Source organism: Sceloporus undulatus, chromosome 2 (genome assembly GCF_019175285.1).
Source record: "Sceloporus undulatus isolate JIND9_A2432 ecotype Alabama chromosome 2, SceUnd_v1.1, whole genome shotgun sequence".
NCBI lineage: Eukaryota > Metazoa > Chordata > Lepidosauria > Squamata > Phrynosomatidae > Sceloporus > Sceloporus undulatus.
The window spans coordinates 75,860,986-75,884,360 of NC_056523.1; the positions used below are offsets into that span (position 1 = coordinate 75,860,986).

Here is a 23,375-nt window from a genome sequence, read left to right on the forward strand (position 1 = left end):
TTTTTGTTGTTTTTAACCTCTCTAGAAAGCCTGAGTTCATTCTGTGCTTTAGCTTTTCTGACTTTACCCCTACATGTGCTTGCTATTTGTTTGAATTCCTCTTTGGTGATTTCTCCGTTTTTTAAATTTCTTATACATGTTCTGTTTCAAACTTAGCTCAGTTGAATTTACCCTTGCCTTCCTCTGAGGCTTAGAGAATGTGACTTGCCCAAGGTCACCCAGTAGGTTTCCATGGCCAAGTGGGAATTTGAACCTTGGTCCCCCGGTGTCCTAGTCCAACACTTAAACCATATATTACACTGGCTCTAGCCTAGCCCTAAGGATAATAAACTTTTATATTCCATTATATGTATTGCTTACCATTTTATCAGTTTAAATTATCATGCTACAGTCCTCATGGTACCACCTTCAAATATGCATGTAATACTTTTCATTGAATGTACATAGCCAGTTGTTTTTTGTTTTTGTTTTTTAAAAAGGCATGTATTCAGATATGTGATTTCTTTACCCATTCCATGTGGACTGAGCCAGATAATGTGATGAACAGTTGGATGGACTGTCTTACTTTTAGTGTCAAGACATTCTTCCAAGGTGCACCATTCATGTTTGCCTTCTTATAATTGTTGTATATCTCCTCTCTCCTTTTCAGTTCTGTGTAGAGAAGGTGCTACAGAAGGAGCCTTTGGATTCACAGAGAGTGGCCTTGCTCGGTGGCTCGCATGGAGGCTTCCTATCCTGCCATCTCATTGGTCAAAAACCTGGCACTTACAAAGCTTGTGTTGCCAGGAATCCTGTAGTCAATATAGCTTCTATGGTTGGAAGCACTGACATCCCTGACTGGTAAGCACCATGAACAGTCATACTCCTGCCTTCAAGCCAAGCCTGACGCTGCTGGCCTTATTGACCCTTGTCATGCTGTTGCTTGTAGGTGCTTGACTGAGGCAGGCTTACCTTATGACTATGCTGCTCTACCAGACCCTGCACATTGGAAAGAGATGCTGCTTCATTCACCTATGCAGTATGTCGATAAGGTATTGTATACTGTACAATGCCCCTCCAAAGTTCACATCCACTCTTCAAAAAATCCCCATGTTTTTCCTACTTCAGTTTCCAATAGTTGGTGTGACAGCAGCCCATCTTGTTCTTTCCCCTGTAGGTTCAGACACCCGTTCTCTTAATGATAGGAGAAGAAGATAGACGGGTACCCCCCAAGCAAGGCTTGGAGTATTATCATGCTCTCAAGGCCAGGGGAGTTCCAACCCGGTAAGCAAGCTTGGGAAAAAATCCAAGGGGTAGCGAGAGGACTTTCTAGAGAGAAAGCAGGGATAGTTTTCATGGAAGTGGCTGGAAATATGGGACTGAGACAAAAGAGGGAATAATATGTGTGCAGAATATCTGCTAGGGTGGTGGCAAGAAGTAATTAGCTGTTCTAACCAGTGTCTGCAACCCTCTGTCTGTTTCCCTTTCTAGGATGTTGTGGTATCCAGGAAATAACCATGCACTGTCTGGTGTGGAGGCTGAGGCAGACGGTTTCATGAATATTGCACTCTGGCTGATCAAGCACCTGAAATGATGACAGCAGAAGCTGGGCTACACCTTTAGTAATCATATCTATGTTAAGCAGTGTGGCTTGCTAATGGATTCAAATCTCTTAGATTCCAAACAGCCAGTGCTCTTCAGAGCTTGAATTGGTACATAACAATGGCTGGGATACATCTATCAGGTCCACTCCATTGTACCTCAGCCACTGAGGCGATGGTGATCACGTACTTCCTGCCGAATCTTGAACTCTTATAAATAGTTCCACCGTAATAGGTGGCTATCCACACTCTGATGCAGGAGTCCTCTTCAATATTAATGATGTTTTTGTTGTTAATGCTAGTATTTGGAGACAGAACTGGAAAGGATGAGCTCCAAAGGGTCCAGCTGCAAAAGATTAATTAATAAACACCTTTGATTAAAGTTCAGTCTTAAAAGCTGACTTGCGAAGTAAATTTGGAAATGAGTGGGTCTCATCCACTAGTGAGATGCCTCATCCCCTAGCATCTTGAATTTTTTTGAATAGAAGATACTGTGTATACTCATGCATAAGTCTAGAAATTTAGGTCAAAAAAGACCCAAAAAACCTGAGTAGACTTATACATGGATCAGTGTAAGTACTGTACTTTAACTCTTTTTTTAAAGGAACCATCCCCTGGTGAAAGGCAAGAGTGTAATCTGTCCTGGAAGCACTGACCCCACTCTACTCTCTCATCCATCCAGTCTTTAGTATGAGCACAAACAGTTATGCCTGCTTATAAGTTATTTTGGGAGGGCTTAGTCCTGAATGAGGGCATAAATGTAGTGTACTTTAATAATATCAATAGCTGGAGTTTACATCTGTCCCAGAAATGTTAATCAGGGTACCCCTTTTATTATTTTCCTTATTTTAGTTACTTATTGCTAGCTGGAGTGTATCCAGTGCTGCATGGTACATACCTAATACTCTAAAAGACATCTGTGGATCCTCCTGTTATCCTGCCCCTTTTATACTTCAGAAATAATAATCAGTGCTCCAAAGAGCCTTCTACCTTTTTAAAAAAAAAACCCTAATAAATTATAGCAAACTCCCTCCTTGGTTCTAGGAAGCCCCCTGTTTAGAATTATAGTATTCACATCGTAATTCTAAATGGGGAGATTCCTAGAAGCAAAAATTGATGTACTGCAACTTGGATGATACCAAAAGTCCCCCTGTCAAATGGTGTCTACTACCCAATGTGTTAAGCATGTGCTTTACTGTTAGGAAGCCTTCTTCCACTTGGAATTTCAATTTTTTTGAAGTTGGAAAGTGTGCACTGCTGTTTAGATGATGCTCTTGTCAAATCTGAGGTATCTGTTATAATTCCTGATCAACTAAGATTGTCCCCAGTTGTCTTGCTTCTGGGGAATTTCAGCTTGAAACCTAGCACTCTAATTTGAACAAGAGCCAAAAACATTGTCAAATTCTGAGATGCTTTTTTTAAAAATCTGCTGAAAGCTCAAAGCAGTACACATGGTTCTTCCCCACATAGTTTATTTTCGCAAGAACTCTGTGAACTCTGTGACAGTGAACTAATGCTTGTTTTAAATTGCTACAGACTAAAGATTAGCAGTGCCCTTGTTTGCAGCAGGGTCACTTTGAAGGCAAAAAAAGCAAAGCTCCTGACACTCAACAGTTCAGTTATTTCCAGATGGCGGGGATCATTTGGTGGGAAGAGTTACTGCCATGACTCTTTCTCTGCCTCCCACACCCATAATGGGCTAGCTAGCTTGAACCTTTTTGCTACCTTGACAGGTAATGATTGAATAATATGTGAACATGATGTGAAAATGACCTCCCAAAACATTATCGTGTAACGCAACAGTTATAACACTACGATTCCACTTTAAATGCCTTGGTGGCATCCTATGGAAACTTAGGATTTGTAGTTTGATCAGAAGCACTAGAGGAATTCTCTGGGATGAGATTCTAAACAACCCCTTCCTAAACTTCCGATCCCACGATTTCGTAGGATGTTGCCTTGGGAATTACAGTGGAATCAAAGCACCACAATTGGGCAGTTCGACAGGTGTTTCATGTTAGTCAACTGGTGGGGGTGGGGTGAGAAGAGACCCAAATCCTTATGACCAGTTAGAAAGAGCTGCAGGCAATAGTGCAAGTCACTCAAAAACATACTTGGCTGCAGCAGTGTATGTGCAAAGCAATGGTGGAATCCTGTGGAATCCTGGGATTTGTAGTTTGGTCAGAAGCACTAGACGTCTCTGAGAATTCTAAATAACTCCTCCCTAAAGTTGCAAATCCCCATGATCTGTAGGATATTTCCATGTGGCAATTACAGTGAAACCATAGCACCACAGTTGTGCAGTACAGCACACATTTCAACTGGTGAGGTTGAGAGGGGAGAAGAAAATCCAACTCCATATAACCAGTTAGGAGGAATTATAAGCAATATTGCCAGAGTTATTAAAACACACACACGCACACACTTGGGATGCATCTACTCACTGTAGAAATAGTTTGACACCACTTTAACTGCTAGAATCCTGTGATTTGTAGTTTTGCGAGGCACCCACAAAAGAAACAGGAGTGTCACTAAATTTGACAGTCTTGATAAGGACAAGAGGTTGCTGTTAGAACACAGTATAGAAAAAACAATGATTCCCAATTGGCAAAGGGCTCAGACAAGCCTGCATTTTATCTCCTTACTTGTTTATTTATTTATTTATTCTTGTTCAACTTGTATGCAGAAAATATACAAAGAGCAGGTGTAGAATCAGAAGGAGGAGGAGTAAAAATAGGAGGAAGGAACATCAAAAATCTAAGATATGCGAATGGCACCATACTACTAGCAGGATACATCATGGATTTGGAACAATTACTAAGGAAAATCAAAGTGCAAAGGCAGGTTTGTTGCTGAACATAAAACAAAAATAATGCCCATGGAGAAGCTATATAAATTCATCCCAGATAATGAGGAAATTATAATAGTTAAAGATTTCCCATGCTTTGGATCAAACATCGATCAGAAAGGAGACTAGTCAAGAAATCAGAAGAAGACTAAGAATGGAAAGAGGAGCTATGAAAGAACTAGAAAAGATCTTTAAAGTGTAAAGAAATACTACTGAGCACTAAAGTTAAAACAGTCCAAGCCAACATAAGGATGTGAGAGCTGGACATTGAAGAAAGCAGATAGGAAGAAAATCAATTTGAGATGTGGTGTTGGGGGGAAGTGCTGAGGATTCCAAAGACAACCAAAAAGACAAACAAATGGGTCCTAGAGCAGATCAAGCTGGAAATCTCCCTGGAAGCCAAGGCCCCTTTCAGACTGACCCATAAAGCCTGGTCAGATCTGGGTCATTTACTTCTGTGTGCAAAAAAACAGATAAAAATAAGAGCATCCCTACTTTAGGTTCAAATTAACTCCTATATAGGACTGTGTGCGCATATCCCATGGTGAAAAAGCAAAATAAAATTAATGCACACTGGGTTGCCAGGAGAGGGCTCCAGTATCTTTAATAATGATCGTAATTTCAGCAGGTTTTGCTTATCACAGCCATTAAAGCATGCTAAGGAACAGGGTGGCCAGAGGTCTTCCTTTTCCAAGACATGTTCTACATTTCAACCTTTTTTCCAGGAGGAATCCTAAAACTTCCCTGTTGTCCTTCTGCCAGCAGCTTAAAACCTTCTTATGCAGGCAGGCTTTTAAAACAGAATATGTTTTTAAAGGACTAGCTTGGGGTGCTGTATTGTTTTAAGTGTTCTAAACCATTTTAACTTTAACTGTATTTTTATTCTTTTAATAAGCAATCTAATTTAATATCGTAACAATTTAATTCCGTTTTAATGTATTACTTTTCTATGTTTTCAATTGTATTGTTCTTTTGATACTGTGAGCTGCTCTGGGTCTCAGTTCTAGGGAAACAGCGGGATAATAATAATAATAATAATAATGTTCTCCATTTTGAGCATTTTAGACACATGGCATGGATCATATTTTAACACACACACATATCCCAACAAAAGAGACTGCCCATCTTCTCAGGGCTCCACTGGCATATGTATTATGCATAGTTGACTCCATAATAAAAATACAGTACTGTATATGTAATAGAGCTGTAAATAAACTATGAGACTATCCACACTGCAGGAATAATCCGGTTTGAGTCCACTTTAACTGCCCTGGCTCAGTGCTATGGTATTCTGGGAACTGTAGTTGGTTGTGGCAGAGAGCTCTGGTGCCACAAACAACTACAATTCCCAGAATTCCATAGCACTGAGGCAGGGCAGTTAAAGTGGACTCAAACCGTATTCCTTCTGTAGTGTGGCTACAGCCTATGTATGATGAATTTACATTTCTATGAAGTATTTTGAGCTTTCCTCTTGGAGTGATCTCCATTTTTCTGGAATTTCCTCCATTTTGCAGTGCCTTGTTCTCCTTTGCAGTGAGGACATCTGTGGTCACCCTGAAAAGGGACCTTGCAGCCCCTTTGAGGCTAACTGAAAGAGAGAAGTTGGGAGCATGAGATTTCCTAGACTTCAACCTTCTTCCTTAGATGCACCATTAAGGACACAGGAAACCTCTTCAACTTTCACTCTGGCAACCCTACACACACACACACCCCTCCCTCCCTCTCGCGGTGTGAGGGATGAATGAAGGGGGAAACAATGGGGTGCGTGCCCAAGGCACATACCTACATGCGCCCGCAGCCGTACTCCTATATTCAAGCCAATGGGGCTTGAATATAAGAGAAACTCTGTTTTTGTGAGGGAGTTCGGAACAGATACCTCACAAAAAAGGGCTGGCGAATGTACACACATGCGCACACATGTATATTGTGTGTATATATACATACACACATACATATATATATATACACACACACAAACATTATACACACACACACACACATATATTATATACATACACATATTATATTATACACACACACACACGTCCGTAACGGATCCCTCACAAAAAAGGGCTGGCGAATGTACACACACACATATGTATATTGTGTGTCTATACATATATATGACACACACACACACATTTATATATATATTATATATACACACATGCATATATATTATACACACTCACAAACACATGCATAATACACACACACAAACATTATATTATACACACACACACACATATATATGTGTGTATTATATACACACAGAGAGAGACACCCAGAGGCACAACTGCTCCTTCCTTCTGAGTGCTGGAGCTCCCTATATGGAGCTAGGCTTCCATCTTCCCCTGAAACAAGAAAAGGAAAGAGCCCCCTCCGCCTCCAAAGAGCCCAAAGCCAAGCCCCAGGGGCAGCTCCGTCCCTAGGCCCCCTCTGCCCTCCTCCTCCAAGGAAGCTGGGGCCCCTTAAGGCCCTCCCCAGGAGAGGATACTAACATGCTGCCCAGCAGGACAGAGATCTCTCCCAGGGCTGGGCTCAGGGGCGGCTTCTTCTCTGCCAAGCGCCGGCCCAGGAAAGGCACCAGGGAGAGGGAGGGAGAGAGAGGCCTCCTCCGAAGGCCAGGCAGCGCCCTCTAGCGGCTGGGAGGCTCCGCGGCAGGGAAGGGCAGATATGACAGACAGAGAGAGATCCTGTCAGATGCGCCATCTGTATGCACATATATAGGGCATCCCCTGTTATATGATATTACATTATACTAATGGCTTTGAAATTTTTAATGCTTTGAATGTGATATATATATATATATATATATATATATATGCGCTACATATTATATATAGACTAATTGAAGGCAGACAACAGCAAGGGAGATTTGTTGTTGTCTGCCTTCAAGTAGTTTCCGTCTTATGGCAACCCTATCCTAGGGCTTCTCCTGGCAAGATGTGTTCAGAGGCTGCTTGCCATGGCCTTCCTCTGAGGCTGCTGGGGGCACGGTCCCCAAAGTCACAGTCCAACACTCAAACCGCCATGCCACACTGGCTCTCCAGTACATACTGTATAATATATCACAGTTATATAGCCTATATATATATATATATGGCTACAAAACTTGTAAGTGCTTCATACAATCATGTAATGTATCCATTATATTAATCCAAATAAATATACTCCCCAAATGTGTTTTTGTTAGTTTTTAACTCCTGGACCACACAGCTACTCCTAATTGTTGTTTTAACAAAATGTGGGCCTGTTCGGCACATAAATATACGTGCATTTGAATGGCTGCAAAAATTGTATTTGCAAGAAGAGGGGTGGTTTTACTGAAAGGCAGGTGGCCGTCTTGCACTATATGATGCAAAGTGTGAGGTGTGGAATTACAAAAGATGGTCCACTGTCCAAGTCCAAAAATGTCTGAAACCACCAAGCTGCCTGTCTAAGCAATGCAATGTCCGATCCGCCCCTAGAATACCCTGTTGCGCTTTGAAAAGACAGACACCTGTTCAGTTTAGCACAATCCAATGATTTATTAAGTATATTTAATTTAGTAAATGTAGGGCCCAAACAGTCAGGCCAAAATAATGCTGCTTCGGGTCACTTTGGAGGTATGCTGTTTAAATCCTTAGGACTGGAGTGTGGTTTTAGCACAGCTTCCAGCCTCTTAGGACGCATGCATAATTTAAACAGCATACCTCCAAAGTGACCTGAAGCAGCTTTATTTTGGCCTGTCTGTATGGGCGCATAGGCAGTATGTATTGCTGTTTTTACTGCTAGTATGAAATGTGATTCCATCTTTCTTACCATAGAAGGAAAACAAATCCTTATCCTGCAACTTCAAAGTCTGCCCACTTCCAGGGTACACCAAATGTGACCTATTCATTTCCACCGTACAGTAGCAGCTAGGAGCAGGTTTAATGCTGAACATAAGAAAACAAAAATAATGACCATACGTTTACCGTAGATGAAGAAATTGAAACAGTTACAAGATTTTCCATACCTTGGATCAGTCATTTATCACAATGAAGATTACAGTCAAGAAATCTGAGGACAACTAGGGATTGGAAGGGCAGTTATAAAAGTGCTGCACAAGTTTGTGATATTTACTGATATATTAATGAAAACTAAAATTAGGATTCTCCACACCATCATTTTTCCCATTTTTATGTATGGTTGTAAAAGCTGTACATTGAAGAAATCTGATAGGAAGAAAATCAACTCATTTACCATAAGTCAAGGCTGACTTGAAAACAGTTAATAGACACAGACAGGAAACTGGATCAGGATCACTGGGATGAAGGGAGGCTTTAGTCTCACACAGTTGCTACTGCAGGAAGCAGCTGTCTCTTCACGATCATCACTGGGGGTAGGAAGGCTTTCGCCTTGGTTTCTGTAGGCACCGCCAGTGGCACAAAGCCTTGGATAGCTTTCATAGCAGCTACTGCAGTATCTGTGCACATAAGTACTTTTCAACAGCCTCACAAGGAACACTATTTGTTCCTATGTCAGTTACATATACAGCTGAAGAAGTGGCTTCTTCAGTGTCTTGGGAAGGATGGAAATAATAGGAGGAAACACATGGATCTGTTTGCAGGAGAGTCTATATGCAGTAGCTGCTAATAGATACTGTTGGATAGTCATCTTTGGCTTACACTAACTTTAATAAAAGGCAGACCTGCACCTATGTGCATTTCTGACATGGACAGATCTAGAACAACTAGTAATGGTGTAAGACTTGCTATCAAAAAATGCTCAAGCAGAGATTTTTATACTGCTGCACCTGATCAGTCTCACAATATGACACAACACTGCCACCTTTTGGTCCGCCCAGAGTCAGCTGTAGTGATGTATAGGGGTATAAACTTTGTTGTTGTTGTTTTCAACAAACAGAAAAGTTACCTTTGGCACATACATTCAGTCCAAGACATCTAACGGTCATTCTAATCTGAAAACGAATACATGATTCCCACTTGAAGCACAAACTCTACATCTAAAAGTCACCAGCCTCCCCCCCCCCCCCGAGCGATAAACACATTGCAATGACAGCCAAGAATGTATGCACTTACCAATTTATGTACTCAGTCACACACACACACATTTAAAACTACGGTAACCTTTTCTTGCAGAAAGAGAATGTGTGTGCAAACATAGGTATATATATGCAATAGCAAGCAATAGCAAGTACTGTACATTTCTATACCGCTTATCAGTGCACTTAAGTACTCCCTAAGCAGTTTACAATGCATAATCTAATTGTCTCCAATCATGATGGATGAAGATGATGACAACAGTTTATGCAGCCCCAGAATGTCCAAGGGCAGAAAATTGACCCCCCTCCAGTCCTGCTGTAGTTGCCCATCCTTGCTCTAAAAGGCCTAGCAAAGGGGAAGAAAATCTCTACACATGGTTTCTTTTGCAACCAGGCCCCTGGGACCAAAACAGTCTCAAGTCTAAGCCAACTATCACCTACTCTAATGGGACCTTTTCTCACACTGCAGGCCTTCCCAGCCGCTATAGCACCGGCACCTGAATTTTTCAGCCATCTTGACCAGGTCCTCTTTAGACATGTAACCTTTCAGCATGAAACCTGGCTTCCCCGGGTGCTTTGCAATGGTAAAGCTGCTGGGACTGAGATGCAAGAAAGCTTCTGGGTGATTGTCCTGCCGCACACAGCGGCCATTCTTGGAGCACACAACCTGGCTACATAGCTTTGCGCTGTTGGTGACATTCACAATGTATGGCCCAAGCAGAGTGTCCGCATACTTCTTTACACTAAGACATGCTTCCTGAAAGAAGAAAAACAAAGTTCCAGAAAAAGAATTAATATTGGAAGGGAGAATCAGAAAATTACAGAATTGGGAAATTACAGAAATCCTCAAGGGTCATCCAGTCCAACACTCAAAGCACCCTAGACAGATGACCACTAGCATCTGCTTAAAAACATCCAGCAAAGAGGAGTCCACCAGCTTCCAAAGCAGTCTATTCTATAACTTCCACTGTCAAATGGTATTCTTGTTATGATTCTATGAATAGGGGCAAGGGATCTATGCCCTCCCAAATGTTTTTGACTACAACTCCCACAATGTTTTACTGTTATCCATGCTAGATGGCAGCTGCAGGCCAAAACACTGATAAAACCAAACCTGGTTCCATGACTTTGTGGCTAAACTGAATAGGAACATGCACAACAATATGCTCTTCCAATGAACACATTTCCAAGTTAATAATAATAAATAATAAAATAAATAATAATAAAAATTTTATTTATATGCCGCCCTTCCTTCTATCAGGGCGGCTCCAATGTGAGATTCACACTAATGCACAGGTAATCACAGAGTTTTTAAAAAGCATAGGTGACCCAAAGATGCATAATGATGAGAAGAAAACAGATTTCCTTAGCAAGAATATATTGTTATGAGTTCTCTTTGTTGTAAACCAAATATGTTGGCATAGCTTCATCTTGAATAGTTAATTATGACTCATTAGCTTTACAAAATAACTGATTGAACTAAATGGCAGCATCTTTAATGCTAGGCTTATGCATTTTGTTGCCTTTATATTCTTAGAGCCTACAGTGACAAAGTTATCCCACTTCCTCAATCTGTTCTTACAACAGCCCTATAACGTTAGGTTACTTACAATGAAAAACAGCGACTAAGGGCAATCCAGAAAATTTCTACCTTCTACAATACTTCGGGTCAAACACCACAAGACATTGTGATGGGCTTATTAAGAGATTACTGGCTTCATATTACCCACTGGGTGGTATCATTTGCCACAGCTTCTAGACAATTATGAGCATTTGTTAATTATCTGAACTGAACCAATTTGTATGAGTGGCAAACAAAGTGAGTATGAATTTTTAATTTAGGGTTAATTCTTATGAATATTGTTTACTATTTATGGACTGAAAACTCTTGTTAAAGGTCTTTGTTGTTGTTCTTGTGTGCCTTTAAGTCATTCCCAATTTATGACGACCCTAAGGCAATATTTGTCCAGAGGAGGTTTCCCATTGCCTTCTCATGAGGTTGAGAGCATGTGATTTGCCGAGGTCACCCAGTAGGTTTCATGGCAGAGCTGGGAATCGAACCCTAGTCCCCAGAGCCGTAGTCCAACAGTCAAAATACTATTCCAAGCTGGCCCTCAAAGTGTCTTTAGCTATATACAATAAAAATTTTTATCAACATCAGGTGTTGTTTCAAATTCCTACTTGTAGTCTAGCCACTACACCACACTGGCTCTTACCTGTGAATAACTGAAATTTTTACTCCCCCACAAGATGACTCCAGCTGCTCCCTGAGAAGCACTCTCACCAATGGTGTGGACCAAGTCCTCCTGCAGGACAGATGGAAACAAAAGACATGAGAACACAAGCCATCTTCTATCTGCTAAATGAACTCAAGCATTTGTTCTTTGTTCCTATCAAAGACATTAGATACTGCTACTAAGATGTAGGAATAGTCACCCTTTGAGATTTTTGGCTGTAGTAAAAACAAAATATTAGGAAATAGGTTAAGCAATTTTACTCTACTCCCTTGGTAAACAGGGTGCTCCCATTAGTATTTAAACGTCTAATCCATTCTTCTCTTTCAGCTCATCTTTTTGGAATTGTTCTTTATCCAAATCCATTTTAATGCTTCTTCCTATTCATTGTCTCTCTTAACACAAAGAGGTGTGAAATTCATGGTCCTAATCTAGACATTATTGGACTTTGATTCCTAACAATCGTAATCAGCAGATCCAAGTCAGGAATGATGGGAGGTGTAGTCCAGCAATATTTGCATGGCTACTGTTCCCCATCAGCTTTAAGGTGAGACACCATTTTGTTCGGATTGTGTCAGCATTACAACAACTTGTGCATCTGTCAGGCATGTAATGTTTTTGAGTATTCAAATCTCTCCCTCCCCAGCCAAGTCCTGTTGCTTCTTCCTCTTCAGCTTTTTCAGAAACCTACCAGTATCTTGTTTTGTCCATGCTGTGTTCACTTCTTGCCTTGCCTACTGTACAGGATCTCTCAGTCACCAATTTCCTGCCAAACCTTATTTTTAGTCAACAAAAAGCCTTCACCTTCCTAGTATCATCACTCTAGTCCTTATATTTAAATCTCCATATTATATCCACTTTCTCTGCATTTCTCTTCCTGCTCAATGCCATTCAAAGTAAGCACATCTAGCTCATCTAAGATTCTCCATAAACATGTTTTCAACTGTCTTTGTGCATGCTATGCTGCCTATCAAGAGAAAACTCTTTCACTCTCTTCCTTTAAAAACTTTATTTTGTAAAGTCTTCCCAGGACTTTCTTAGACTCACCAGTTTCGTACTCTTGGCTCCTAACCAACTCCTCTACAACCCACCATCTAGCTTCACATCAAACTTCGTTTGTCCCTTCATTTTTATTGTGCCTTATATAGTGACACACTCTAAACAGGGACTATGTTAACTCTGTGTTTTATACAAAACTTTCTTCATTGCTGACACAGTAATAATAGCTAGAGTAATATGAGTTTGTTCTAAATCTAAACCATCCCCCAATAGCATGAGAAATGTGGAGAAACAGAAAACTTGGTATTATTCTTTTGTATTATTTATGGCTTCTAAAATGAAAAAAAAAATTCATGTCCATGTCACATTCATAACACAGGAATTTTCATCCTTTATTCAATAGCAAGACCTTATACTTCAGAAAGAATGTTGCATGAAAAAGAATATCTAACATAAATCAAAACACATGGCAGGAGCTGAAAAATCAACATTTCTACTTAATCTGGCAAAGTTTTGCTATTCAGGTTGATGTGAAGGGATCATGATATTTTCCAAAAGAAATGTGTTGTAATTTGTCATCTATGCCTTTCCTTATCTGTAAAATTACAGTTGCAAATACTTAGTGCTGCCAGAAGAACACTGAAGCCAAGACTCCAAGCACACTACCAGAGGATCATGCATCACTGAAACCCACAAGTTTTACTTCCAAGTAATGCTTTTCTATTAGGATATTCCAGTGACAATACTTATCAAATGCTGTCCTGGTAAAAAGTTTACCTGAGTGAGGAATTTCTGAGTAAGCTGATATGCAACAGAAGCATAAGGTAAGACTGGGATGCTGCCATTCCCTGTTTGGTTCACAATCCTGAAAGCCTCCTGGACTCGATGACGGACAAACTTGAGAGTTTTGTTGTTGAGGAATTTGAGATCTTCAGGGAGATAAATGCTGGGGTACAGAGCCCGGCTTTGGTTCCAGAGCCACTGCAGTTCCTCGTTCCTCTGCTTCTCTATCTCTGGACATTCTCCTGTGTAATTGGCATCCTTGTAATTATAGTTATAACAGCTGGGGAAGCCGTAGAAGCCCCAGAAACCCTCAGGCCTCAAGGCTTTGCCAAGGGCCAAAGTTTGCTCCATGAAGTTGCGAGCACTTTGCTCAAATTCTAGCAAGGCTGTCTTGACCACTTTATAAGCAGGCCAGTCTGGGTGTTGTTTCTTAACCAGGCCTATAGACTTATTTCGGTAGATATCCTTGGAGTTCCAGTTCCGAATCCACAACGGACGCCAGTTCTCCCAGTCAACAACAGCCAGACCTTTGAAGCCAACTTCCCAGATGACTTCTTTGATATCTTGCTGAGCCTTTTGGAGATGAGCTTTCAGGCTGGCGTTTTGAGGCAGGCCCCCATAGACTGGAGATCCATCCTCAGTGTAGTGTGGATAATATCCTAACCCGTTGCTGTAGAAAAGGGTGATATCCCTTCCTGTGAATGATTCATTCTGGTTGAGGACTGCATCAAATATTTCCAGGTCTAGGGAGACATTGTATTTCTCCTGGCATACTTGACTTGGTGCATTCCAAACAGTGATGAAGGAGTGATGTAGTATTCCTGACCCTTCCCTGGCCCCTCCGTAATTCAAAGCCATTACAAAAACATGGAGGAAGAAGACCCACCTTCTTGTTTGGTCTGCCATAGTAATAATCACTTTGAAACAGAGCTCCCAAAATTACTGCCAAAAGATCCAGTCTTTTTGTCTCTTCCAACACAAACAGCTTCTAAATCCCAAAGAAGCACATGCACCTTGTGGCAAATAGGGAAGTTAATTTCAAGAGAGGTGGAAAAAAGGAGTAGCTTTTTTGCAAAGCAATTTTCTCCTTACCCCACCTCACAGATGAAAAAATGGTAACAGAAGCAGCCTCAAATTCTTGCTGCTTTTTGCTGATGTTGTTCTGTAATCTGCTCACTATATTTCCAGAGTATCAAGCAGTAAATAGAAACAAGAAACCCTGTGTTCCTAACAACTGGTAATAACTTTTGATATTTGCATTTCCAGTGAACGTGGCTGACATGTTTGGTACAGTGTGTGGTTATCTGGATAGCTGTAAGTATAACAACACTCCTATCCCCTTTGCTCTTGCCCAAGCCACCTTTGTTAATGTTTCTCTGTTCCTTTCATGTGGAGTCACATTTTTTCCTCTTCACCCTCCCCAGGCTGATCAGATGTATTCAAGCAGACAAGATTCCTCCAAAATGAGCTGGTTAATGATTGATCTCCTGTGGAAAAAATGAGAAAGGACAAAAGTGAGCACATAATATGTCATTTAAGAATCCAGTGATCCCACTTAAGAATCTTGACACATAGGATTCCAAGCCTTTCATTTCCATTATTGCAGTATTCCTTGCAAGAGCTCCTCCTGATATCAAAAGAACAATGACTTGACTAAAACTGCCTAGCAAGCTTGCAGTTGAGGTGAGATTTTAACATATTAATTTGTAGATCTTATCTCACAATCTTAGTCATTGCATCACATGAAAAGAACCTGAAAAGAATCAAGCTGGAATGATGTATCAAAGCTTACATCAAACCGCAGCTTGGAATTTTTTCTTTTTGGAGCTATGAATCCCAGAACTGCCTCCTCCCCAATTGGCCATGCTGGCTAGGGGATTATGACAACTGTAATCCAAAAAATAACTTTTCCAAGATTTACGGAAAAGTTACAAGACCTGCTTTCCAGCTGTTGCCCTTTCATTCAGTAGAACAAAATTCTATAACAGCAGTCCAGAAACATCTGTACTGTTCTTTATGTAAAGCTACACTTTGGTCTTATGGGACTCTATACTGTATTAAGTATGGCACCCATGATTAGTCAGCTTTTTAAAACTGAGTTGCCATTCCTCAGTCCCTTTTTATTCTTATTCAGATAAATTTGATCATAGTTTGACTACAGGAGTTGCTCTGTAGCAGCCTTTCTGAACCTGAGTGCCCATCATATGTTTTGGATTATAAATCCCATCAATCCCAGACAGCATGGCCAGTAGCCAGAGTGATGGCAGTTGTAACATAAAACATCTGGAGGCTCCACATGGGAGACAGATGTTCTGCAGGACCTATCCTAAGGGTACAAAGAACTTAATTATGCCACAGTACATCAGCCACAGCTGTGAAGAAACTTGCCCTAATACTTGACAGCATAGTGATATCATTATTGTAAACAAATACAAAATGCTAGCTAACATTAGAATTGGTTGATTCACTTTAGATTAAATATTAGGGCCTAAATCCATCTGCTAGTCCCAACTACACTAGAGCTAGTGAACAAATGAAGTCTATATACATATTGACTTAGCATTCAGAAGTTGATTTGATGGGTCTATTCTAGCTACTGAATTTAAGTCAAAAACAGAGAAGAAAATAAAATACGATTACTGTAAGCCAGGTCTTGAACTGCATATGGCCATAGACTTTATCTTCCATTATCTCCCTGTTTTCCCCTCCCTTCTATAATCTGAACACTGTGTGTGTGTGTGTGTGTGTGTTGTGTGCCTTTGTTGTGACCTATGGCGACCCTAAGGCCTAGCATGGGAGACCATGGTTCCTGTGACCTTATCATGAGAGACCAGGGTTTGATTCCCTGCTCAGCCATGAAACCCACTGGGAGACCTTAGGCAAGTCACATGCTCTCAGCCTCAGCAGAAGCAATGGCAAACCTGCTCTGAACAAATCCTGCCAAGAAACCCCTGTGATACAGTTATTAGGGCCATCATAAATTAAATGACCTGAGGGCACACAACAACAAGAAGTCCAACCATCTTCCCTGGCCTGATTAGGAGAGAATGTATTTTATTATCATATTTCTGTTCTCACATTTCATTTTTTAACAGAATAGGGGGTTTGTGAGCCTCCACTTGTCTTAGGACTGCAGCTTCCATGATTCCTGATCACTGGCCACGCTTGCCTGGGCTGGTGTGAGTTAGAGTCCCAATTGTCTGAATTAATCCATTGTTGAAACCCATTTCGCTCATTAGTACTCTCTCAGGCTTCTCAGGCATTTAATCCTCACAAGCTTGTCATTATTAATCATCACAAGACCAACTCATGTGAAATGCCTTGACTCTGCCAGTCACCAACAATCACTTTTTCTCTCCACCATCTGATTAAGAGCTGGCTTTGGTTTAATAAGTGAGTAAAAGCTAGCAAGACCCCCCCGTGTGTTGATCCCACTTATAATGGAGGAAGTGGCCCATGAGGAGGACACCCACAAAGATAAGAGCAGGGAGCAATTCCAGGAAATGTTAGTCTTTGCTGCTAAGATGACTGCACATTTACAGTGCAATAAATCCTTTAAAGAGTAGTAGAAAAATCAACAGCTTCAACTGCTGTGGCACATGAACTCTGTCAGAGGCAAGCATCTAGTTCATCAGATTCAATGCAAGATTAGCACTCTTGTCTCCAGTGACCACTGCAGATACAAGCAATGGAGACTGTGACGTTCAAGGCTTTCATGGCCGGCATTCATAGTTTTTTGTGGGCTTTTCAGGCTACGTGGCTATATTCAAGAGGAGTGTATTCCTGACATTTCACCAGCATCTGTGGCTGGCATCTTCAGAGAATGCTGGCATGGAAGTGAGTGAGGTATATACTGTGTGACTGTAGGCTGGGAGGAGTGATTACATGTTAATCTGTGTATTGTGCTGTTGTTGAATGGACTACTCATTAAACAGACACAAATCCTTCTTGCATATCGTCCCACCCTGAGGCCTTGCCATTCAACAACAGAACAATACACAGATTAACATGGAAATCACTCCTCTCAACCCACGGTCACACACACACACACACACACACACACACACACCACCCACTTCCATGCTAGCATTCTCTGAAGATGCCAGTGAAACGTCAGGAATAAACTCTTCTAGAACATGGCCATATAGCCCCAAAAACCCACACAAAAAACTACAAAAGCAATGTAGATTACATGCAGCCGCACAGACACCAACATCCAGATTATGGATGGAAGGAGCCCAGTTACGTACCCCAGTGCTTATCCATCGATTTGTTCATTCGCCCAGCACTGTGAGCTCTTCAAATTATAAAGGAACGTGAGGCCCTGCCGCAAGAAGTTTGCAATCACCGCTGTAGCAGAGGAGAAAATAACACAGAGAAAGAAAGAGATCATTCACATTTTTTCAAGTTATAACATGCAAGGATGTGACTCATACAAAATGACTCAGCCTTCATCTGGTGTCCTCCTGAGACAGGCAGGAGCAGTGTTGCCAACAAGCCTTGAAGATATTTCCAAAACCCGCTGAATCCCCCCCACATCACACCAAATATTCAGTCACAATTCCCGGAAAATTCCCATAATGTTAAAATGGCGGATCTTTTGCAAATAAACGTAGCCCTAATTGAATAAAAATAATTGTAACTTATTTCAAATCTCTACATTACCATTAAAATCAACCAAATAATCTTTCAGTCCTTCTAATACTTTTAAGATGCTTATTTTGTCATGAAGGGGGTCCAGGAAGCTTTGTGCCAAATAGAAACGTGTTCGGCTGCAACCGCACTGCAGAAATAATCCAGTTTGATACCCCTTTAACTTCCCAGGCTCAGTGCTAGGGAATCCTGGGAATTCTAGTTTTCTGAGACATTTAACCTTCTCTCTCAGCAAACTCTGGTGTGACAACAAACTACAATTCCCAGGATTTCATAGCACTGGGCCATGGCAGTAAAAACGGTATGAAACTGATTGTCTCTGGAGTCTGGAGTGAAGATGCAGCCTAAGTTGGGTCCAAGACACACTGCAGAAATAATCCAGTTTGAGACTGCTTTAAGACTGGTTTCTCTGTAGCCAGCCTTGCTCAGGCTGGAACTGAAATGGGCGAAAGTCACCAAATCTGCACTGAAACAGAGCCATGCACCAAAATCACACCAAAAGCGCTTAAAAGTCCCCATTTTCGTGTGAAAGTCACCACATTGGCAACACGATATCTCCCTAATCCAAAATGCTGCAAAGTGTGTGTATGTGTTGCATGCCTTCAAGTCACTTTCTGACTCAAGGGGATCCTACCTGTCATGGCAATGTCTTTGCAAGATTTGTTCAGAGGGGGTCTGCTCTTACCTTCCTCTGAGGTTGTGATGACAGGGTTTCAAGGCCTCAGCAGGGATTTGAACCCTGGCCTCCAGAGTCATAGTCCAGAGCTCAAATCACTGCACCACTCTGTCAGTGGTTCTCCCTAGCAGTTCTGGAGATTATACCCAGAAAGTGGGTTTGTGAGACATGTAGCCTTCTCTCCCAGACAACTATTGTACTATAACAAACTACAATTCCCAGGATTCTCTAGCATTGAGCCAGGGCAGTTAAAGCAGTCTCTAACTGGATTATTTCTGCGGTGTGTTTTGGGACTGAATTAGTAAAAAGAAACTCTTCAGAGCCATGCTGGATATTTTCTGCTTGCAAAGGAAAGGGGTCTGGTGCTGCAAAATACTACACTTTCCAGAATTCCATAGCCTTGAGCCAAGGCAGTGAAAATGGTATCAACCCTGGTTATTGCTGCAGTGTAGATGCTGCGTCCACATTAGAGAAATAACCTGGTTTGGCACTGCTGTCACTCTTTTTCTGGCTCAAGGCTATGGAATTCTGGGAATTAGAGTTTGTTGTGAGGCCCAGAGCAGTAAATCCATGGTTTTAGGTCATGCTCCGAATGGAGGACATTGTGGAACTCCTCCTAGACAGGAGGCTGAAATGGAGGACATGATCAAATAGCCAAAGAAGGGAGAGAACCCCCCCCCCCCAAAGGAGAGAGGCCTACACAGGCCTCTCTCTTTCCCCTGCTGCCACTACTGTTCCCCTGCCACTACTCATAACAGGCACTCTCTACACAACTCATCCCTTTTCAAGAAGGGATATTGCAATAGGCTATCCTTGGAGCCATGGGGCTGGAGACCCATGGGCTCAGCCAACAATGGCAGATTTGCATAGCTCTGAGGTCACAGCTTATGGGTTGCATGAGCCATAAGCTTCCAGTAGGCCTAGGCACTTGGCCTTTGGCAGCCCTATGTCTGAGACATGGCTGACCTTGTTGAGGTTTTAGTTTGTGCTTTCCTCTACCTGACCTTCAGTGGAGGAATTGTGAGGATCTATTCATGGCTGATCAGTCTGGGACCTCGCTTCTGGGGCTTCTTGGCCCTGTTCTTTACCATTTTCCTTTCTCTCTTTGCGCTCTGCTTGTTAGATTTTGTGCTTGCAAAGATTAATCACCGGCGGCGCTACGGATATGTGGTATACCGCCTAGTAAGGCAGGTGAGTCATGGCTGGCGTCTCCCATCTCCATCTTTGGAGACTGGAAAGGTCAGCACCTTGGGGGAAAGTCCACGAAAAGTAGTTTTCTTTCCAGTCCTTTGAGGCAGTAAATTTATTTAATAGAATCAGAGAATAGTGCAGTTGGAAGAGAGCACAAGGGCCATCCAGTCCAACCCCCTGCCATGCAGGAAATCACAATCAAAGCATCCCCGACAGATGGCCATCCAGCCTCTGCTAGAAGACCTCTAAGGAAGGAGACTCCACTACACTCCAAGGGAGTTTGTTCCACTGTCAAAGAGCCCTTATATGTTTTTCTTCTTTCTGCTTCCAATTTCTTTGGAATCTGTATCATGACCCCGTTCCTGCCCCCTCCCCTTATCATGACTGAGGGATTGCTAGAATAAAATCAAGGGACATCTATGGGGGCTGCAAATGCAAGGTGTCCCTAGGGGTCATCCATCCCAGCCCCATTCCTCTGTCCTGCATGGACACCTAGGAGATGGCAAAGGAAAGGTGACTCTGGGGTCATCCATCCCACCCCCATTCCTCTGTCCTGCATGGACACCTAGCAGGCTGTAACTGACAGGGGCCCCTAGGAGTCTTCCAACGGAGCCCCATTCCTCTGTCCTGCATGGACACCCGGGAGGTTCCACATGCAAGGGACCCCTAGGGGTCATCCATCCCAGCCCCATTCCTCTGACCTCCATGAACACCCGGGGCGCTGCACATACAAGGTCTCCCTAGGGTCATCTATCCGAGCCCCATTCCTCTGTCCTGCATGGACACCTAGGAGGCTGCAAATGAAAGAGCTTCCAAGTGGTCATCCATCCCAGCCCATTCCTCTCTCCTGTATGCACACCCGGGAGGTTCCACATGCAAGGGACCCCTAGGGGTCATCCATCCCACCCCCACATCTCTGTCCTCCATGCACATCCGGGGGCTGCAAATGAAAGGGACCCCTAAGGGTCATCCATCCCGACCCCATTCCTCTATCCTGCATGCACACCTAGGAGGCTGTAAGTGACAGGGGTGCCTAGGGGTCTTCCATCCCAGCCCCATTCCTCTGCCCTGCATGGACACCTAGGAGGCTGCAAATGAAAGGGGTCCCTAGGGGTTATCCATTCCATCTCCATTCCTCTGTCCTGCATGGACACGTGGGGGCTGCAAATACAAGGGGTACCTAGGGGTCATCCATCTGAGCCCCATTCCTCGGTCCTGCATGGACACCAAGGAGGCTACAAATGAAAGGAACCCCTAGTGGTCATCCATCCCAGCCCAATTCCTCTCACCTGCATGGACACCAGGGGGGGCGGCAAATGCAAGGTGTCCCTAGGGGTCATCCATCCCAGCCCCATTCCTCTGTCCTGCATGGATACCTAGTAGGCTGTAAGTGACTGGGACCCCTAAGGGTCATCCATCCCAGCCACAATCCTCTGTCCTGCAGGGACACCTAGGAGGCAATAAGTGACAGGGTCCCCTAGGCATCATCCATCCCACCCCCCATTCCTCTGTCCTGCATGCACACCTGGGGGTGCACATGCAAAGGACCCTTAAGGGTCATCCATCCCAGCCCCATTCTTCTGTCCTTCATGGACACCTAGGAAGCTGCAATGGAAAGGGGTCCCGAGTGATCATCGATCCCAGCCCCATTCTCTGTCCTGCAACCACACCCGGGGGCTGCACATGCAAGGTGCCCCTACGGGTCATTCATCCCAGCCCCATTCCTCTGCCTGCATGGACACCTAGGAGGCTGTAAGTGACAGGGGCCCCTGGGGGTGTTCCATCCCAGACCCATTCCCCTGTCCTGCATGGACACCTAGGAGGCTGCAAATGAAAGATGCCCCTAGGGGTCATCCATCCCCATTCCTCTGTCCTCATGGACACCTGGGGAGCTGCATATGCAAAGAATCCCTAGGGGTCATCCATCCCAGCCCCATTCCTCTCTCCTGCATGGACACCTAGGAGGCTGTCACAGGGACCCCTAAGGGTCATCCATCCCAGCCCCATTCCTCTGTCCTGCATGGACACTTAGGACGCTGTAAGTGACCCCGGACCCTGGGGGGTCTTCCATCCCAGCCCCATTCCTCTGTCCTGCATGGACACTTAGGAGGCTGCAATGGAAAGAGGTCCCTAGTGATCATCCATCCCAGCCCCATTCCTCTGTCCTGCATGCACACCTAGGAGGTTGTAAGTGACAGGTGCCCCTAGGGGTCTTCTGTCTCAGCCCCATTCCTCTGTCCTGCATGGACACCTAGGAGGTTGTAAGTGACAGGGGCCGCTAAGGATCTTTCATCCCAGCCCCATTCCTCTGTCCTGCATGGACACCTAGGAGGTTGTAAGTGACAGGGACCCCTAAGGGTCATCCATCCCAGCCCCATTCCTCTGTCCTGCATGGACACCTAGGAGGCTGCAATGGAAAGAGGTCCATAGTGATCATCCATCCCAGCCCCATTCCTCTGTCCTGCATGGACACCTAGGAGGTTGTAAGTGACAGGGGCCACTAAGGATCTTTCATCCCAGCCCCATTCCTCTGTCCTGCATGGACACCTAGGAGGTTGTAAGTGACAGGGGCCGGTAAGGATCTTTCATCCCTGCCCCATTCATCTGTTCTGCATGGACACCTAGAAGGCTGCAAAGGAAAGGGGTCCCTAAAGGGTCATCCATCCCTGCCCCATTCCTCGTTCCTGCATTCACACCCAGGGGGCTTCACATGCAAGGTGTCCCTAGGGGTCTTCCATCACAGCCCCATTCCTCTGTCCTGCATGGACATCTGGGAGGCTGCATATGCAAGGTGCCCCCTAGGGGTCATCCATACCATCCCCATTCCTCTGTCCTGCATGGACACCTAGGAAGTTGTAAGTGACAGGGGCCCCTAGCGGTCTTCCATCACAGCCCCATTCCTCTGTCCTGCATGGACACCTAGGAGGCTGTAAATGAAAGGGGTCCCTTAAGTGTCATCCATCCCTGCCCCATTCCTCTCTCTTGCATGCACACCCGGGGGTCTGCACATGCAATGGGCCCCCAGGGGTCATCCATTGCAGCCCCATTCCTCTGTCCTGCATGGACACCTAGGAGTCTCCAAAGGAAAGTGAGCAGGCACTGGGGCTGAGCACAGTTGCAGACCCTCCCCCTTGCTCTGTCTGTCACCCCCATGTTTTATGTTTCAGTTTCAAATGTCTGGTCAATGACTCTGTTCTTTTTGTCCTCTTTTTTCTCTTGGGTAGCGGGTTTATAGGCCACAAAGAGGAGCCCAGGTGCCACCCCCCGGCGTTCCTATTCAAGGTGGCCCCATGAATCCCCAAGCCCTGCAGATGCATGCACAACCACAGCTCAATGGCGTTCCTATCCAAGGTGGCCCCATGAATCCCCAGGTTCTGCAGAT

General features: G+C 43.6%; 3 protein-coding genes across 5 annotated transcripts in view; 2 read left to right on the forward strand and 1 right to left on the reverse strand.

Moving 5' to 3' along the window:
- Positions 1-23,375, forward strand: part of HYAL3 (hyaluronidase 3) — an 81,953-nt gene that overhangs the window by 26,681 nt on the left and 31,897 nt on the right. The window lies entirely within an intron of this gene.
- On the forward strand, positions 197-2,130 carry LOC121921228 (acylamino-acid-releasing enzyme-like). Its single transcript, XM_042448979.1, has 4 exons — positions 197-840; positions 929-1,031; positions 1,157-1,263; positions 1,471-2,130. Exons 1-4 carry the CDS (start codon positions 812-814, stop codon positions 1,571-1,573), a joined length of 342 nt encoding a protein of 113 aa, XP_042304913.1. The 5' UTR covers positions 197-811; the 3' UTR covers positions 1,574-2,130.
- On the reverse strand, positions 1,586-19,799 carry HYAL1 (hyaluronidase 1). 3 transcript variants are annotated; one of them, XM_042448969.1, is made up of 8 exons: positions 19,769-19,799; positions 17,724-17,823; positions 13,468-14,960; positions 11,674-11,763; positions 9,955-10,214; positions 8,233-8,348; positions 5,871-6,016; positions 1,586-1,926 (listed from the first exon to the last, which is right to left on the reverse strand). In XM_042448969.1, the coding sequence occupies exons 3-8, from the start codon at positions 14,377-14,379 to the stop codon at positions 1,879-1,881; spliced, it is 1,572 nt and encodes a 523-aa protein (XP_042304903.1). In that variant the 5' UTR covers positions 14,380-14,960; positions 17,724-17,823; positions 19,769-19,799; the 3' UTR covers positions 1,586-1,878. The 3 variants fall into 3 exon arrangements, 2 of the variants coding, with proteins under 2 accessions (XP_042304903.1, XP_042304904.1); XR_006101880.1 differs by lacking the exon at positions 1,586-1,926 and having other exon boundaries at positions 5,991-6,016; positions 8,233-10,214; positions 19,769-19,792; XM_042448970.1 differs by lacking the exons at positions 1,586-1,926; positions 5,871-6,016 and having other exon boundaries at positions 8,220-10,214; positions 19,769-19,792.